Raw genomic sequence first — 19,805 nt, 5'->3', positions numbered from 1 at the left:
CTAAAAACCTGGCATTGGTTTATTGACAGCAAAGAAAGATAAATGATGTTTTATTTCAAAACTTTAAATACTCTTTTATTACAGAAGCAGTCCATGAGAATTATAAAATACAGAACCAGCAAAAACAAAAAATAATCTCTGTTACACCCAGAAATCATCACTGTAACCCTTGGTCCATATCCTCCCACATCTTCATATACGTACATACGTATTAATATGTATTTTGCTTACAAAAATGTTTTCATATTGTTTACAGACATACTGTGGCTTGTAACCTGGTTTTTTTTCAGTCAATAATTTCCACTTTTCCATGTTAGTAAATGCTTTGAATATTCATATTCAAATTTGACCATTTGAGCCAAAAATGCCCTTTACAGCTAATTTCTCCAAATCAGTCTTCAACTCAAGACCTTACATTGCATCTCCTGATTATGTCCTTCCTATCTGTTTTAATCCAGTATAGTCCCTTTCCTATAATTCTGACTTGAAAAAACTGGTGAGCTGTTCTGAAGAATAGTTCACCTCCTTTATTTGCCTGGTTATTTCCTTGTGATGTCATTTTACATACATTTCCCTCTATCCTCTACCCTGGGAGATCTAACTAAAGATGTGATAGAAGCCCCAAATATTTTGGGCTAGAATATTTCATGGGTGGTAATGTGTACTTTACGTTGCTTCACACCAGAATACACATTTTCTGACATCTGGTTGACCCACCATTAGTGATCAAATTGACCACTGGGGAATGGCCATAATTGGAGATTTTATAGGGAAGGGGCAAAAGGAGCAATGGAGTAGGAAAAGTGTGAATACAACTTGGCTACTTAAAGTAACCAAGGGTTTCCTAGGAAGTGGGAAACCCAGCAGCGGGAGGTGGAACACCAAGGGCATCCAATTGCGCTTTCCACTCCGACATCGCTCAGATTGTGACCGATCCTCTGATCTTGTGCTCACAATTAGGAAGGCAAAAACAGAATCAGAACGTTTTCCTTTGTAAAACTGAGTTTAGCTGAGCGGATGCAGTATCCAGCCCACGGAGAGGCACTATCGCCCTCTGTATAAACTGGGACAAGACCCCCCAGAATAGCTCTCTGTGTTTGGACCCACCCTTTTCTTTTTGGTAGCAGCCTTTTCCCTGCTTCTGGCCACCAGGGGGAGCTACGACAATACAAGCGTTCATTCAGGCGAGCGGGAACGCGTCTGTTTAAGCTTGTCTAACCTAGGGATCCATAGCAAGATGCCAAAGCCGGAGGAACTGTTTTTCTATTCTCTCGCGAGCCTGAATAAGCTCCTCCCCGCCTGCGTGTGCTCAGCCCTCTTCCGGTGATTTGCGGCAGGTGGCGCTGTCTGCGGCGTCGCAGCGGCAGTGGGTGCCGCGGCGACGCTCTCCCGGCGGGCAGTGCGGCCCGGCTCTCCGGCGGCAGCTAGTGCCACGTCCCAAGTGCTACGCGGAGGAGCGGAGCGGGCGGTGCGCAGGGGGCGGGGAGCAGCGCGGATCCCGGCCCGCTCACATTGATCGCCCGCCGCCATGGGGTCCTCGCAGAGCGTCGAGATCCCTGGCGGGGGCACGGAAGGCTACCACGTCCTGCGGGTAAGAGCTCCGACGGCGGCTCGGGAGCGGCTGACTGCAGGCGGGGCCCAGCCGCGGGGAGGCAGAGGCCCCGACGGGCCCCTTCCCGGGACAGCCAGGCCTGGTCCCGCAAAGGAGCGGCGACCGCGGGCGCTGCCTTAGCCGAGGCCGGTTCGGAAGGCTGCGCGCAACTTGCCTACCGGGAGCGCTCCGGGCCAGGGGTCCGCCGCTCTGGGAGGACGGAGTGGAGCCTGAGGCGGCAGCCGGCAATTTGGTCAGGGGCGGCCCAGACACGGAGGGGGTGGGGGTACAACCTTGACTCCTTTTTCTCCTCACAGCCTTCTCTGTTCTCTTCCTTTTAATTCTTACCTTACAAAGTTAGGAAAGGCTTGGGGGCAAAGTCTGCAAAAGAGGTGATTGTCAAGGTAGCATTGGAGTTTTCTGAGAAATTGAAGCCTGGAACTCGGCAGGCTAGAGGCAGGGGATGCGACGGCAGGTGATAATTCACCTCGGCGCTATCTGGGTGTCCGGAAAGGTCAATTAGGCAAACAGAAAACGAAATGGCCTAATAGTAGGTTTGACGGACTTAAATTCACTTGTTTTTGCAGGACTCTTTTCCTGTGTCGCTCCTGACCTTTCCAACCCTCCTTTTCCACATTTCCTGGCGGGGGGTACTTCCGTTCTGTTCCAAGACTGCTCAGGGTAGTAAAAGAGGTAATGGAGAGGAACGTTTGAAAAAACAAACAAACGTAGGTAAATACAGGAAAGCAGCGTCAGTCACTGGGATGGAGAAACATAGTATCTCAAAAAGCATTAGGTAAGCCCCTGCTTATGAGCAGCCTAAGTTGTTGCAAAGCATGTGGTTCTTAGGGAACTGGAAGTCTTTAAAAGTAGCATTGATGGTTATGTGCTGTGACACCTGCGTGAGTGGCAACATGATGGATTGTCAACTAAGTGGCCCTAATCCGTAGTACCATTTCAGGACATAATAGAGTGTCACTAGATATTAGCTGCTCTCAGGCAACAGCATTTTCACTGAAAGTGAGAAAGTACTTCCTGGTGCTTACGGTCATTCTGTCTTAGATCCCATGTTTTAGGTGAGACAGCATTCTTAAACTGAATTACCCAGTTAAGTGTGTGATAGTACTGTGATCGATCCCCTTTCTGATCTTCAGGATTATCATGTCTTGTTGCCTCCCCACTGTACTGAAAATCTCTCTTGAAGCCACACTTTTGGTAGGAAAGGATGATTTTCCCGGAAAATAAAGGGAATCTTTAAACAAACCATATTACCTTCGTATTCCCTTCAGCTAAGCCAGCCCCATGTGCCACACTGATGGGAGAAATTGAAGGAGAAGTGTTGGATCTAAATGTAAAGTGAAAATTAGCAGCAGTACTTTTATCTGGTTTGATTTTGATTTTCTACCCTGGAGCCCGATATCCAGTATTACCAGCTGATTCTCACAGTGGCTGATGGTAGCCATGAATCCTTGGAGACTCATGATATTTTAATAATATGTGCAATCAGTAAAACAGCATTATTGAGTTTTAAAAGTCTGTTAGAAAGCTGTATACATCAAAAGGATTGCAGTTGAATGACTTCTGTTCATGACTGTGTTCCACGTAAAGTAAGTTGAAGTATATATTCTTTACGTAAGTGCACCTCAGTAAATCAGCACTCATACATATTCAGTAGTGCAGATGTGTTATTAATCTATAAATCTGATTTTCCAAATCACTAGAGACAACCTTAGTTTTCCTGCATCTGGAGCATAAATGTTGCAAAAAATGAAATCTTATTCAAGCTGTGCTAGAGAGAGCTTTAAAATAGTAATGACCATTTAGTTTAGGAGCATTTTTAAAATGTGTTTGAGTCCTAACCTACTCTGTCCCTAATTCTGTCATTGATTTCCAGTTATCTTTGTTTTTAGAGGGGAAAGTACTATGTTAAATCCGGACATACTAAAAAAATATATTCCTTTCATTTATTATTGCCTAATATACAGTAATATATTGCAGTGCTGGATTACTGAGCTTGTAAACTAGAATAGATACAGTAAGATAACCTTGGAGTAAAATCACTCCTATTAACAAGTTCTAGAATGATTTCTGAGAAGTTTGTTTCCTGGGGCTCCTGGGTGGCTCAGTCAGTTAAACATCTGAGTCTTGGTTTCACCCCAAGTTATGATCTCACCGTTTGTGAGTTCGAGCCCTGCATCAGGTTCTGTACTGACAGTGCAGAGCCTGCTTGGGATTCTCTCTCTCTCTCTCTCTCTCTCTCTCTCTCTCTCTCTCAAAATAAATCAACTTTAAAAATTAAAAAAAAAAAAAGTTTGTTTCCTTTAGTAATCGATTCCCTGGCCATTTCCTTGTTAGTAATAAAAACTTGTTGGACTGGGTTTTAAAATAACAATTATAGGGGTGCCTGGGTGGCTTAGCCGGTTGAGCGTCCAACTTCAGCTCAGGTCATGATCTCACAGCTTGTGAGTTCGAGCCCCACGTCTGGCTCTGCGCTGACAGCTCAGAGCCTGGAGCTAGCTTCAGATTCTGTATCTCCTTCTCTCTCTGCCCCTCCCCCTCTTCTGCTCTCTCCCTCTCTCTTTCTCTCTCTCTCTCAAAATAAATAAACATTAAATTTTAAAAAATTAAGTAACAATTATACTGACAACCATTTCCACTGCTATCTTATTGTTATTTCAGCATTCCTACAGTTCAAGTACTTTACATTTTTTTCTATATTCCATATCCATTGGTAGATTCTGCTTTTAAAAATTTTTAGGGGGCAACATTGAAATCGTTTTAGGTTTTCTGCTGTGAGCAGTGTACTTTCCTTTTTATGCATTACGCATTTTGTATTAATGTACATTTTCGCATTGTGATCATATTGTATAGCCAACTCCCCATTCTTACCCTAGAAGTAACCACAGTAGTTTCTTACGTATCTTTTCAAAAATGTTTTATGCAGGTAAAAGAATTCTGCTCTCCTTCACTCTTTGTTTCTTTCTGTAACTGTTGGAATCACATGATACCTACTATTACTCCCCTTGGTCTTTTATTTGCTAATCCATCTTGGCAGTCTTCATAGGAGCACATAGAGATCTGCCTCTTGGTTTCACTTAGCTCCACAGCAGTTTGTTGTGCCAGAGTTTAGCTAAGCAGCACCTGGTGGTGATGGACATTTACTTTTTCTAAAAAGTCTTTGCTGTTGTAAGTACATGTTCACAACCTCAAATCCTGTCTTGTTTTCACTTAAAATGTACATTTCCCAAATTATTGAATCTTAATATTAATTTATACAAATGATCTTCATTTTGGTAGATTACTACATTGTTTTCTGATTATCAGCATATGTTCATTACAGGCTTTTTAGATAAGTTAAAAAAGTGTTAACAAGAACCTAAACTACCTGTAATTCTGTCATCTAAAGGTAAATAATGCCGAAGTATTTTTTCTAGTCTCTTTTTTTCTGTGCCTAACCTTGCCCCTTAGCCATGGTTCACAAAGATTTTGAATGATATGACATTTTCAAGTATGGTATACTCTGAAGTTATGGTAAGATATTGGCTTACAATCAAAAACACAGTGCTAAATAAATCAGGGCCTAACCACAGATTGGAATGCTATACATTCATGAAAATTGTGTTTCAAAACACTGTGTGGCCATAGGCATGTCTCTCTGTGTAGGTGCATGTACATTCAAGTATCAAGGAAAATAAAACAGAAAGGTAATAAGCCAGGCTATTAAAAGGATTATTGGCGAGGGGAGCCTGGGTGGCTCAGTCGGTTAAGCATCCGACTTCGGCTCAGGTCACAATCTCTCGGTATATGAGTTCAAGCCCCGCGTCGAGCTCTGTGCTGACTGCTCAGAGCCTGGAGCCTGTTTCAGATTCTGTGTCTCCCTCTCTCTCTGACCCTCCCCTGTTCATGCTCTGTCTCTCTCTGTCTCAAAAATAAATAAACGTTAAAAAAAGAATTAAAAAAAAAAAAGGATTATTGGCGAATGGTGACATTTTTACATTCCTTTAAACCTCAGTATATTCTTATTATTTTAAGTTTATTTTGAGAGAGCATAAGTGGGAGAGGGACAGAGAGAAAAGGAAAGAGTGAGAATCCCAAGCATACTCCACACTGAGAGCCCAACGTGGGGCTTAAACCCATGAAACTATGAGATCCTGACCTAAGCCAGAACTAAGAGTCAGACTCTAACCAATTGAGCTACCCAGATGTCCCCTGCAGTATATTTTCTAAAATTTCCAGAGTGGTCATGAAATACTTGTATATTCAAAAAAAAATTATTAAAAGATTATTTTAATTTTTTTAAGTTTATTTTGAGAGAGAGAGAACATGCGCACAAGTGGGGGGCGGGGAGAGAGAGACAGAGAGAGAGAGAGAATCCCAAGCAGGCTCTATACTGTAAACATGGGGCTCAAACCCACAAACTGTGAGATCATGACCTGAGCTGAAATCATGAGTTAGCAGCTTAACCGAATGAGCCACCTAGGCGCCCCAAAAGATATTTTTAAAAAGTGGACTCCTAGTGGAAATTTAATTTGTTCAGAAGCTCTCTTTTAAAAATAGCATTATATTTGGAGCACCTACCTGGGTGGCTCAGTCGGTTGAGCATCCGACTTCGGCTCAGGTCATGATCTTGCAGTTCGTGAGTTCGAGCCCCGCGTCGGGCTCTGTGCTGACAGCTCAGAGCCTGGAGCCTGCTTTGGATTCTGTGTCTCCCTTTCTCTCTGCCCCTTCCCCACTCATGCTCTGTCTTTTTCTGTCTCTCAAAAATGAATAAACGTTAAAATAAATAAATAAATAAAAATAGCATTATATTTCAGATTCCCTTATGCAGTAAGTCCAATTTCATGTTCATCATGAGTACCACTTATATTCGCACCCTCTAATGTTAACATTAGGCAGGAAAAATGTTAGCCAGGGCTTCTTAGTTTTGTTAGAAGTTACTATAAGTTACTACAGTTGAAGTATGTTGAATTCAAAATTCTTGCCTAGATTCTCCCTTAATTACCAAGTGAACTACACAAGGCTATTTTCAAAATTACATTTTTGGAATTGCCTTATTGATGCCCATTATAAGATCTGTTTCTAAATTTAAATATTCAAGTGAATTCATTCTACCTTTAATATTCTTTGAGATGGAAGTTCTCTGAGGACACTCTGGAACCAGTGTTCACACCACTATGGGAACATGGAAAATGTCATGTTCACTATTCTTTGTCATTTCCTTCAAGAGAGATTTTGGAAGTGATGGATGTTTTGAAGGAAAGGCCATTGAGATGAAGTATGTCTCCAGTGCAATAACAGGCCTTTATCTCTAGAGCCATTGGCTACAGACTGGGCAGCATTTCTTAGAGGAGAAAGTGACAGTGAAATTATTTCCATGGAAAATGGAATATCGGGGCCCCTGGGTGGCTCAGTTGGTTGAAGTTCCAACTCTTAGTTTTGACTCAGGTCATAATTTCATGGTTCATGGATTCATGCCCCATGTAAGGTTCTGTGCTTGACAGCTGACACTGCAGGGCCTGCTTGGGATTCTCTCTCTCTCTACCCTTCCCCCACTTGTGCTCTCTATCTCTCTCAAAATAAATAAACTTTAAAAAAGAAAAAAATGGAATGCCTAGACATAACTACTATTGCATGGATCTGTTCTTTTTTTAATGGTGCCTCACTAATCTGCATGAAATCCTGCACAATTTCACCTTGGCACTTATTTTGAGAAAGATAATTCCCGATATTTGATAGTCATAATTTTCCTTTCTTTTATTCTTTTTAACTAACACAGTGTATCTCAAACTTAAAAAAAATTTTTTTTAACGTTTATTTATTATTGAGAAACAGACACAGAGTGTGAACAGGGGAGGGCTAGAGAGAAGGGGAGACACAGAATCCGAAGCAGGCTCTAAGCTGTCAGCACAGAGCCCGACGTGGGGCTCGAACCCACAAACTGTGAGATCATGACCTGAGCCGAAGTCAGTCGCCCAACCAACTGAGCCACCCAGGTGCACCCCGCCCCCCCAAAATTTTTTTTAATGTTTATTTACTTTTGAGAGACAGAGACAGAGCACACGTGGGAAGAGGCAGAGGGAGAGGGAGACAGTCCAAACTCAGGCGAGATCATGACCTGAGCCAAAGTCAGACACTCAACCAATTTAGCCACCCAGGTGCCCCTCAAACATTTTAAACTCATGTCCCCACTTGAAAAACATAAAAATCTCACTACTATCCTCTTTCCTCACTCACTCTGAAAACAATGGTTATAAAAAGAAAACAGTTGGGTTATTTGATGTTTTTCAAATACAAAGTTATGACTGAAAAAGCTCTATAAACACCACCTAAAGATAATGATCTCCCAAAGTTGATCTCTTGTACTAAAAAACCACGAATAAGGGCACCTGCCTGCCCCAGTCAGTAGAGCATGCAACGCTTGATGCCAGGAGTTGGGATGTCGATCCCAACATTGGTTGTAGAGATTAATTAAAAATATAATCTTAAAAAAGATTTAATAGTCTTTGAAATTCCTTTCAAATGTAGGAGTCAGATTTTTAGTTCATAAATGCCGTCAAATACAATGTGTGTGAACCTTAGGACATGCTTAGAAGTTGTATCATTAGACATAAACTTTTTCTGAAAAGACCTTGAACAAATTAGTGTTACTCTGTTTATCTACACTTTCATATTTTGTGATGAAGTGTGTTTTAATGTGTTTTTAAGGATCCTTAGGATCCTTATTTGGGGAGGTCTACTGTTGATGGGTAACTGTGGTTTCTGTTCTGGTCAGTTAAGTAGTAGAATGCACAGCACGGGGTGTAGTGTTTTCTGGGTCAGACACTGACAGCTTCTTTTTAAATAATTCCACTGAAATTGTCATAAGAATTGAACTTGGAATAACCATTAATATCAGTACATTCATTTTGTTGGCTTTAATACTGTGCTGAGAGGATTACATTATTTCAACTGATTCACTAATACTAGTTAATCTAAACTAGAAAATATTTTATATGTAAAGGTTTGGTACATGCTTTAGAATATAACTGTAGATTGCCTTCAGAGGTGTGATTAACTAAATAAGAAGACTTTTTTTTTTTTTTTCTCCAAACAACATGCAGAACCAAAGTAGTTAACCTGAGAGACTGTCCATGTCCCTCTTGGCACTGCAAATGAATTTACTGCAGCATGAAGGGAGTGATGCTGAGGATTGTTTTTTATTGTAAGCACCAGTGAGAGACCATTCCAGCACATTGTCAGCATTGAGGAACCTTGTCATCTTGTAGGCGTGAATGCATTGAGAGACTTGATAGTAGAGCACCAGAGACCCCTCTTGGGAATCACTGAACCGTCCTGTCCCCTCCATCACTTCATTGTGTTTCCTTGGGCAAACCTTTGAACTTCTTTGAGCCCCATTCTTTGTATCTGAAAAGTTAATACTAGTGCCTCCTCTGCCTGTTTTTGACTAAAAACCATAGTAGATACTGTATATGAAAGTGTTTTGAAAAAAATTGAGCACATTAATTTTTTTTCCTGGCCCACTGCCACCTTGCAGACGGCCTTGCTCTTAAATTTCTTCATTAAAGACTCTTAAAAACTGAGAACAAACTTAGGGTTGATGGGGGGGGGGGTGGGAGGGAGGGGAGGGTGGGTGATGGGCATTGAGGAGGGCACCTGTTGGGATGAGCACTGGGTGTTTGTTGTATGGAAACCAATTTGACAATAAACTTCATATTAAAAAAAAATTTCTTCATTAAAACAGTGCTATTTAGCATAGGGTCTGGAGAATGGTAAAGACTCAGTAAATGTTAGCTGGCGTCTTTATTGTTAGCATCTGCACTATTGTATCACCCATTGAGAACCACTGTTGTAGTGGCAAAATACTAATTAAAATGGACCTCTAAGCTTTTTAAGTAGCATTTCCATTTACATGCTCATTCAGCAGCTACTTTTGCCCTTGTATCTAACCCTATATGTTACTACTGTTTAAAACATAAATTTGGGATCAGATGTGACCCATGAATTTTATTAATGTGCCTGTGAATTTTTAAGGAATCCTCAGTTTTAAGGAAATTGTCTTTTTTAAAAGGAAGGTACCAGTGTCCTTTTCATTGCTTTATCGCAGTGATACTAAACACATTAATTAAAATGACTAAAAAAGTCTATGCAATTAAAATAATGTTGTTGGGTTGGATCTACACTGTAGAATCTATAGATAGTGGCAGTTAGACTTACTTCATGGTGAGTTGTCATTCAGTCTTAGAAACTATCTCATCAGCCTCCTCGCTTTACAGCTAAAGAAAAGGAGCACAGAAAGATTATTGCCTAAGGTCACACAGCAAGTTTTCTTTCCCTAAGAAACGCCTAAATTGGTATTTGAAGATTATAAAATTAGGTGACAACTTGTCAGACTTTTTGCTTCTTTTGGAGCAGGCTTCAGTTTCTTTCAACATCATTTTTCTGATATACAGACTTTCTCTAAGAAAGTACAGTGTATTGATGGGTTTTAATTTCCTTGGTTATCATTAGAATTTTTAAATTGCTTCATATGTTATAAATTACATCATAGGGTCAGTCAGAAAAACATGCTCTTTGAGTTATTTTGGTAGAACATATAAGAATGTTTCAGCAAACTGGGGCGCCTCGGTGACTCGGTTGAGCGTCTGACTTTGGCTCAGGTCATAATCTCCCTGTTCGAACCCCACGTCAGGCTGTGTGCTGACAGCTCAGACCCTGGAGCCTGCTTCAGATTCTGTGTCTCTCTCTCTCCTCTTACCCCTCTCCTGCTCGTGCTCTCTCTTTATCTCAAAAATAAACATTAAAAAAAAAAATGTTTCAGCAAGTAAAGCTTGAACTCTTCCAGTCTACTGCAAAATAATTTCCACATATTTGTATCAAGTCCCAAACAGGAACACTGGCCCTTTTCAGACATGGAAGAGCCCCCCCCCCCCCAAAGTGTCTTTCTATTTTTATTTATTTATTTTTATAACTGAAGGATTTCGGGTTTATTTTTATTATATCACACCCCCCAAGTTTTCTCACATCATTTTGATCACGCAAGCGTGTAAATATGTAACATGAGGCCTTATGTGTATAGTTGAAATGAATCATTATCAATACTTGGATTACTTGGATTGGACTTAATTTTTACTTTTATTTAATATCCCTGGTGGTTTTTTAAATAGTACAAAACATTAAATTGAGAGAGGAGATGATGGTATAGACAGAACTACCTTTTATGTGTGAAGGAATTGGTGGTGCAGTAATAAAAAGGAGACACATATCACTGAGCCCATTTTATGGAAACATCTCCTTGGTTAGAAAATGAGAAATAAGTCACATACTAGCCAGACATGTGATAGGTATGTCTTTGTATATCACCTTATGAAATGCTTGGTTTGATGATCTCCTGTATTCTGAAAGTAGCCTTGCAGTTTCCTTTCTTTGTTACATTAAGATGGCAGTTCTCCACTCCTCATCTGGGAGTAGTATATAAATGATGGAGTTAAGAGAATGCCTACCCCCAACTCCACCCAAACTCTTCTCCCCTTCTATTCTGCTGCCCCTTTCTCCTCAAGCCAAGATTTAAGAGAGTGGTTCATGCGAAATGACCCAAACCTAGTATAAAGTACTATGACACTTTTAACCCCCGGAGAAGAGATGGATGCTTCCCTGGAAAGCAACCAGCTTAGAACAATTAGGTCTGTACACAAGGGAGAATCCATGTTAAATCTGGTAAAACTGCCTCATGGTCCAGGATCAGAAGGTGAGAGAAAAGCCAAAAGTTTAATTGCATTTATTATCTGGAGGTTGATTGGACAAAAAGAGTTAATGACATCTTGTAGGACTCTTTCCAATTTTATTTTTATTACAGATCAAAGCAAGAAATTTATTTTCCACTGCAACTCATGTGTACTACTACATTTCATGAAAAATAATGACCCTTATGAAGTCATGAATTTTTTGTATTTTATCTATTCTGATAGTTTCTTATTTTGACATTTCCCTCTTCTGTAATGGTCCACTAAATTGATTTCAGAACAAACTCCCTGTAGTAATTGGATGACACCACTTTAAGAAGAATTTATATATAGTTGGTGATTCCAAATCCAGCTTCTAATCATTGGTGCTAATTTCTTTTTATGTACTGGGGATGGATACCCCTTCACTGTGCAGTTTCTCTTATAAGCTCATTTTTTGTTTCTTGAGTAAAAATCTCTAGCAGATTTTATCTTGCATATTGTAGCTCTTTTTTCTAGAGTGCTTATGAAAGAAGTATTTCTTTCATGTTGTGAAATTTATTTTGGTAAGATAACCTCCAGATGTAAAGTTGAACTCTTATAAGTGCCAGTAAGTGTGTTCATAATTTATTCTACATGTGGGTGTTTGGCTCACATTTATTTTTGTCATTCCCTTGTAAGCATAATTACTCTTCAGTATTTTCAGCTGCTATGTTGTATTCCTTAATTGTTCAAAGTAAACCATGAGGCCTGAGAAGACTTCAGCATGCTTGTTAGAACTCCCAGGGAATGGATTTGTCTAAAGTCAGTTTTTTCCTTAAAATGGAGTATTTGCTGCTTTCAGTATCAAGAATATATTATAAACAAATCTATGTTTTAAATGCATTGCATGCTTCCACCATTACTGATAGGTGCTACATATATTAAAAAATTTTTTTAATCTTAATTGTTGTGATGATGTCCATGTGCTGTATTGGAATACATGTACTTATCACCTAGACTTGGGCTGTGCAGTACAGTAGTCTCTAGCCACATATGGCTGTTTAAACTTGGATGTAAATTATTTAAATTAAATGAAGTTTAAAACCCACTTCCAGAGTCACACAAGCCACATTTCACATGTGGGTAGTGGCTACTGTATTGGACAGCACACGATACAGAAGATTTTTATAATTGCGAAAAGTTCTAAAAGCAGCTTAATAGTGGAGACCTTTTTAAATTTTTGTATTCCCTACCACAAGACACAATCACAACTACACCTTTTTTGTTAGCGCACAGTTTATACTCACTTAGTAGAATTTGGTAAGTGGCATAAGTTAACACTCAACTTTTTATTTTTCTTTTGGTTTTTGATTTTTTAAATTTTTATTTATTCTCATTTTCTGCCAGCTATCATTTTTTTGCTGTAAGCAAGTGGCAGTGGCATCTCTTTCAGTTCTTTTGTTTGGTTAGTACTCTGTTCGTGGCTTGGAATCAGGTAGCCAAACCACGTAAATATAAATAGAATCTAAGAGTGGTCCTGAAATGTTCTGAAAGGGGAGCATTAGAGTAAGTTATTTTGTGGCCTTTGTACTGACTGCTTTGTACTCAACTGACCGTTGAGATTTAATTGCTGGCTTTCAAAGTATGTTCTTTGTAGGTGAAATATTTGGTATGTTCCTAGGTTGTAATAATTGTATTTCTGCTTTTTGGATAGAGGGGAGTATATGTTAAAGCTTTTTAAAGTGCACATAAGTGTAAAGCTTGATGAATTTTCACAGACAACATACTCGTGTAACCAGCATCCCATCCCTCTCCAGGCACACTCTGACTTACCCACCAACCCCCTCAGAGTGAATGCTGTCCTGATTTCTAACAGCATAGATTAATTTGACCTGTTCTTAGCTTTATATAAATGGAATCATATGTACTCATTTGTGTCTGGCCTCTTTTGCTCACATACCACTTGTAAAACATATCCATCTTGTGTATTGTTGTGGGTTTTTGTTTTATTAATTTACCTTATACCATCAAGAGATTATATCAAGATTGATTTATCTGTTCTGCTGTTCATGGGAATTAATGTAGTTTTTAGTCTGGGGCTAGTACAAATAGTGCTGCTGTGAACATTCAACTGTGTGTGTCTTTTGAAGAACATCTGTATACCCATTTCTATTGGGTATTTTTAAACAGTGCAATATTTGGTCAAATATTTCAATATTAACAGATATTGCCAAATAGTTTGCTCATTTGCATTCCCACCAGCAGTAATTGAAGTTTCCAGCTGTTTTGTATCCTCACAAACATTTAGTATTTTCCATCTTTTTCATTTTCGCCGGTCTGGCAGGTGGTATCACATTGTGGTTTTAATTTGCAGCTATTGAAGTTGAGCATATTTTCATATTTATTGGCCACATCAGTACCCTTTTTTGTTTAGTGTCTGCTAAAATCTTTTCCCCATTTCTCCATTAAGTTATTATTTTTTTTTAGTAGCTTCATTGAGATACAATTTACCTGCCATTAAATTCGGCCTTTTAAAGTATACAGTTCACAGGTTTTTTAGTATATTCAGAGTTGTGCAACCGTCACTAGTATCTAATTCCAGAACCTTTTTATTCCCCCCGGAAAGAAACTCCATACCCAATTGCAGCTACTTCCCATTCCTCCTACCCCCAGCCCCTGGCAACCACTAATCTACTTTCTGTTTCTGTGGATTTGCCTGTTTTGGACATTTCATATAAATGGAATCATGCAATATGTGGTCTTTGTGATTTAGCATAGTGTTTTCAAGGGTCATTCATGTTGTAGCGTGAATACTTCCTTTTTATTGCCAGATAATACTTCATTCTATGGGTGTAACACATTTGTTTATTCATTCATCAGTTATGGGACATTGGGTTGTTTCCACTTTCTGGCTGCTATGAATAATGCAGCTATGAATTTTGTGTACAAGTTTTTATGTGGACATGCTTTCATTTCTCTTTTTTATATATCTAGGAGTGGAATTGCTGGGTCACATGGTAACTCTTTGTTTAACATTTGAGGATCTGCCAAACTGTTCCCACAGCAACTGCACCATTTTATATTCCCACCACTAATATATGAGGGTTTGTTTCAAACCTTTGTTAGTATCTTTTTTATTTTAGCCAGTCTTGTGGATGTGAAGTTGTATCTCATTGTGGTTTTACTGTCTCTTTCTTAATGATTTGCAGTAATTCTAAATTTGTTCTGAATATAGCTCCTTTGTTGGATGTATAATAATTCTTTCCATTGTCTTAAGTATGTCTTTTGATGAGCAGAAGTTTGTAGTTTTAGTATAATTCATTAATTTTTTTAGTTTATGATTAGTGTTTTTTGTATCCAGTTTAAGAAGTCTTTCATATTTGAAAATCTCAAAGATATTCTCCTTTGTATTCCTCTGAAGGCTCTATCATTTTACCTTTGACTCTACCTCTATGGTTTTATTTTTTTATTTTGTTTTTTGTTTTATTACAAATTTATTGCAAATTCTTTCCCTTTCCTTTTTTAAAGAGGAGAAAGACGATTAATGCATAATTAGAACAATCATGTAGTGTCCAGGAATTCATTAGTTGTAAAGATTTGCCCTCAGGTGGTGATTGCAGAGTTAGGAAGGTGACTTTAAGATTTGTAGAAACCCCCCCTCTCCCCCCGGGGGTGCCTGGCTGGCTCAGTTGGAAGAGCATGTGACTCTTGATCTTGGGGTTGAGTTAAGGCTCCAGGTTGGGTATAGAGATTACATAATACATACGTACATACATATATACATATAAACTAATTTTACATTAATTAACTAACTTAAAAAGAAAGATTTGTTTAGGCATCAGACATGCCAGGCACATCATTAAAAAAAGATTTGTAGGACTCCTATCATATATCAGAGTCTTAGCTAGGCATTTCATAAACTCATTCAATCTCTACAGTATTCATGCACAGTAGATGATGTTATCCTTTACTTGTGGATGGAAAGACTGAGGCCCAGAAAGGTAAATAATCTTTCCCAAGTTCACGCAGCTAATAAGGTAAGAGCATGCCTCAAAATCAAGTCAGTCTGATTCTAGAACTCCATTATCTTTACATTGTGCATTTTTTCAAAATCTTGCAAAATCTTAACTATAAACTTTCCAATTTAACCTATTCATCTTAAATTGCTGTAATATTTGGCCCAATAATAAATACTAATGATCTATGGAACCAGATAGATAGATGGATAGATGGATCCAGGGTTTTATATATTCATTTTTTTAATTAAGGTGGTTTGAAGGAAGCAGGTGAATCAATAATTGAGAGATCTTACAGGGGGCAGGAAGTATTGAAGTGGTAATCTGATGCCTGACAGATTGGGTGCCTAAGCGATTCTGGTCAGTGGATAGTATTGCCAGAGAAACTTAACCTGTGTGGATGTTTAATTTGCTGTGTTGTAGATCTTGTTTTGCATGCTATGAAATGTAGGAAATTGTCTTTAAGTATATTAGGGTCAGAGAGCATTTTCTAGGGCTCCCTCTGTTGGCTTCCTGTTAGATACCTAGTTGCCAGAATTGTACTGGTACTAATGATGTAAATAAATTTAGGAAAGAAGTTAACTTCAAGGTACATTAGAAACAGAGGAGACTGATGTTTGTAGCAAATGCAAATAGAAAAATAGAGAAAGGGTTATTTAAGTGTACTTATTTTAGAATTCAAATTTGGCTATTGAATTTCTTTTGAGTAATGGGAAAGAATAGTTCTAATGTTATTAGGAACTCCATTTCAAATAGTGGTAAAACTTTATACTTGGAGGGTGGCATGATAAGCATCAGTGTGTGGGATCAACTTTCTAAGTTGGTGATGACATTACAAAAGTACTATCTTTGTCCCTTTTTAACTGAAAGATAAACTTTTGGCAGCCTCAGTGGAGAAGTCTGAAATTGATCAATGGACTGGTTGGTTTCTAGAAAAAAAAGTCATTTGGAAACATTCAGATTCAGAGAATTAGAGGATTAGATGAGGACCTTATTAAGTGAGAAACGCCACAGCAAAGGGTCTCCAGGAGTCTATGCTAATTATCCTCTTTTCACACTTGAGGCATTTCACACCTAATTGCTAGGCACCTAATAGGCATTTCACACCTAGTAGATCATGACTCTTTCCCAGCTAGCTGTGACTTGACCTCCCTTTTCTTCTCATAATAACTCCAGACTGCCACTGTTTTCCTTTCAGAGTTGCCTTTTGAAGAGAAATCTGTCTGCCACTTCGAGTTCTAGACATTTTGCTTGGTAACATGTAGAATATAAAATATCCTTCATTTAAGAAAACTAAGTATAAAGAAGCTAAATGAGTTTGTGCTGATTATTTTCATTAGAGCTAACACTTGTAAATAATAAAACCCTTTGATATTTAATCAACTTGTTTAATTTACAAAAATGATGTAGTCCCAAATTTGCAAGAGAATTTACAGAAAGCAAGATTAAACGGTTTTAGTAAATTAAAACGTGGAGCCATCTTTATAATGGGCAACTTTTGTATTGTGACAAATGAAGAAGACCTAGTTTTACTTCTTCAGAAGCAGTGATAGTATAATTTGGTTTTACCTAAAAGGTAACATTTGGGGCGCCTGGGTGGCTCAGTCGGTTAAGCATCTGACTTCAGCTCAGGTCACGATCTCACGGTCCGTGAGTTCGAGCCCCGCGTCGGGCTCTGGGCTGATGGCTCAGAGCCTGGAGCCTGCTTCCGATTCTGTGTCTCCCTCTCTCTCTGCCCCTCCCCTGTTCATGCTCTGTCTCTCTCTGTCCCAAAAATAAATAAACGTTAAAAAAAAAAAAAAAATTAAAAAAAAAAAAAAGGTAACATTAGTCCAAAAAGTAATGAATGTATCATTAATCAAAGATTAAATTTCCTTAATCCAAGAAGTCTGGTATTAGAGGAACATATTCTGGGTTCCTTCCTGGGTTCCATTTTGAAAGCAGTAAAATTTGTTACCATATAGATAACTGCAGATTTGTGTGTGGATGAATGAGTGCATCTATTATTTGCATAACTTCAGAATTGACTATTGACTGTTAGAACTGTTGGGAGTGTTACAGATAATCGGCCTGCAAATATCCATGCAAACCTCGTTTTCAAAGGATAGTTTTGACAGTATAAAATAATATCACTCTGAATAAAAAGTCCTTAAAACATTATGAAAATATTTTAGAGGAAATACAAAGTGGATTGTATTAACTTTTTGCTGTTTTGTCATACTATATTACTATTGCCAGCTACTAATATTTTTATTACTGTAAATTTAGAATATTTAATAATTTTAGTCCATTTCAAGTTTGGTATGCTAACTAACCATTTGAATTGTTGAGAATCTAAGTAATCTTAATCTTCCATTTAAAGTCCTATATAAGTCTGGCTCCACTCTTTTTTTCCAGTCTCCTTACTGGACTAATGTTATAAGATAATACTTTTGAGTTTAACCTCTGCCACGAGCCAACTATAGGACCATAGGCAAGTCACAGGATGGTTTCTTCACCTGCAAATAAAAGAATTGCACAAAATCTGTGGGTTTAGCACTTTATTTGGAGAAACCCTTTGAGAATCTAATGAAAGCCATGGATCTTTATACCCGGAAAACTGCTGATTTCTACAAAATGTTGCATATAATTTCAGGAGCTGCAGTGCTCCCTGAAGCTATCCACACAGACCTCAGTTTAAGATCCCCTGGATTAGAAGTTTTGTGATTTTCAAAATCTGTAATTCTATATTTCTGTCCCACACCATTCTGTTGTCTAGCTATACTATATTATGATCCCCATTTTTTCAGACTCCTGGATATTTATTCATTTCAACTTTCAGATGTCCTTTTTATCCCCTTACCTATCTCAACTTTAAAACCCTCTATTTTTTTTATAAGTGGTATATTCTTAAAAAAGTTTTTAAATGTTTTTTTATTTTTGAGAGAGCACAGGCAGGGAAGGGTCAGAGAGAAGGAGAAACAGAACCCGAAGCAGGCTCCAGGCTCTGAGCTATCAGCACAGAGCCTGACTCGGGACTTGAACCCATGAGCTGTGAGATCATGACCTGAGCGTTGGTCGCTTAAGCAACTGAGCCACCCAGGCTCCCCCAAAACCATTTATTTTAAAGCACAATTCGGATGTCTTTTTTTTTTTCCTGTGAAGCTTCTTCAGTCAGAATTACTCTTCTCCTTAGAACTCTGTACCTCCATTATAGCCCTTAACCTCTGTAGTTACTAGAGGACTGTGTGTCCTCTGTCTCTCCTTCCTCTTGTCTGTTCCTTAATAGATTATAAATATCTTGACATAGTAGCTATGTTCCTATATTAGTTTTGTTAATTGAGTGGTGCCTTACTAGTAGTAGTCGTGGAATAAATGCTTGCTAAATTAATTTGAATTTGTCACTCAGTTGTAATGAGTAACTGTCTGCTATGTCCTGTGCTACAACCTGAGAAGGTTGCCCCCAACCCCCAAAAGTAGAAGGTAGAGTGAAATAGGACCATAGAGAAAGAACCTCATATGTGGGATGAACTTAAAGAATAGGTAGAATATAGGGAACTACAAGGGCATTAGCTGGGAGAGAGGAAGAGAAATGAGAGAACTAGTGTGTTTTACCTCTTATCAGTGAAATTATCTTAATTTTACTGAAAAGAGATAGGTATTAAAATTTAGCTCATAATTTTTAATTAAGCTTTGCATTTTTCTTTTTTGGCACTTTTGTTTTTACAGGTACAAGAAAATTCCCCAGGACATAGAGCTGGACTGGAGCCATTCTTTGATTTTATTGTTTCCATTAATGGTTCGAGATTAGTAAGTTCAGCTTTTTGTAGTTTTGACTATAGTATTTTGTAACCTTTTGAAATTGGAATTTTTCAGATTATCTGGGGTGGATGTTTATTCATTAGTTACAAACATTAAATGGAGTTATGATACCAGTTTGTAAAAATTATGTTAGTAAACATGAAAATGTCAAATACAAAATACTATATATACCTCACCCTTCAGTGACTATCTTAGGAGAATAAAATTCCTGGAGACTTTTATATGTTAAATATTTAATTTTTTTAAGCAGAAAGAAATAATTAGGATTAAAAAGTTTGCTTTTTCAGTAATGTCAAACTTCTGTATGTTACTGACAAGTGGATTAGTAAAGACCCGTTCTCAAATAACTTAGTTTTCTTGGAGCTGAATTCCTTGATATATATAAATAATATTATTGGAACCAGATAATTATGTTCCAAAAGTACAGAATTAAAACCACCTTTTATAAGTTGCTTTCAGTTTCCCTGTAGTAAAGTCTTAAGGAAAAAAAAATTAGATAATTTCAGCAACAGAAATTCTTACGACTATGGCTACTTGGTTGGTTGATTTTTTCATAGCAGTTTTTGTTCATTATCAGCATCTCCTACATAATGGCTTTCAACTTTTTGTTCATTATCAGCATCTCCTATATAATGGCCTTTTTTCATTTATGTAATGAAATATTTAACATACTGCTTCCATTTTTCTCTCCTGCCA

General features: G+C 38.2%; 1 protein-coding gene across 1 annotated transcript in view; it reads left to right on the top strand.

The window, feature by feature from the left end:
* The first annotated feature begins 1,400 nt into the window (after positions 1-1,400).
* GORASP2 (golgi reassembly stacking protein 2) overlaps positions 1,401-19,805 on the top strand; it is a 34,455-nt gene continuing 16,050 nt past the window's right edge. Inside the window, exons 1-2 of the mRNA XM_019459335.2 lie at positions 1,401-1,591; positions 19,017-19,097. Coding sequence (XP_019314880.1) covers positions 1,529-1,591; positions 19,017-19,097 — 144 coding nt within the window. The 5' untranslated portion in view covers positions 1,401-1,528. The remainder of the gene's footprint in view (positions 1,592-19,016; positions 19,098-19,805) is intronic.

The sequence above is a fragment of the Panthera pardus genome, unplaced genomic scaffold, assembly GCF_024362965.1.
Source record: "Panthera pardus isolate Hobbes unplaced genomic scaffold, ASM2436296v1 HiC_scaffold_10, whole genome shotgun sequence".
Taxonomy (NCBI): Eukaryota; Metazoa; Chordata; class Mammalia; order Carnivora; family Felidae; genus Panthera; species Panthera pardus.
The sequence above is the reverse complement of the archived record's forward strand: the minus strand, read 5'-3'. Positions and strand labels throughout refer to the sequence as shown.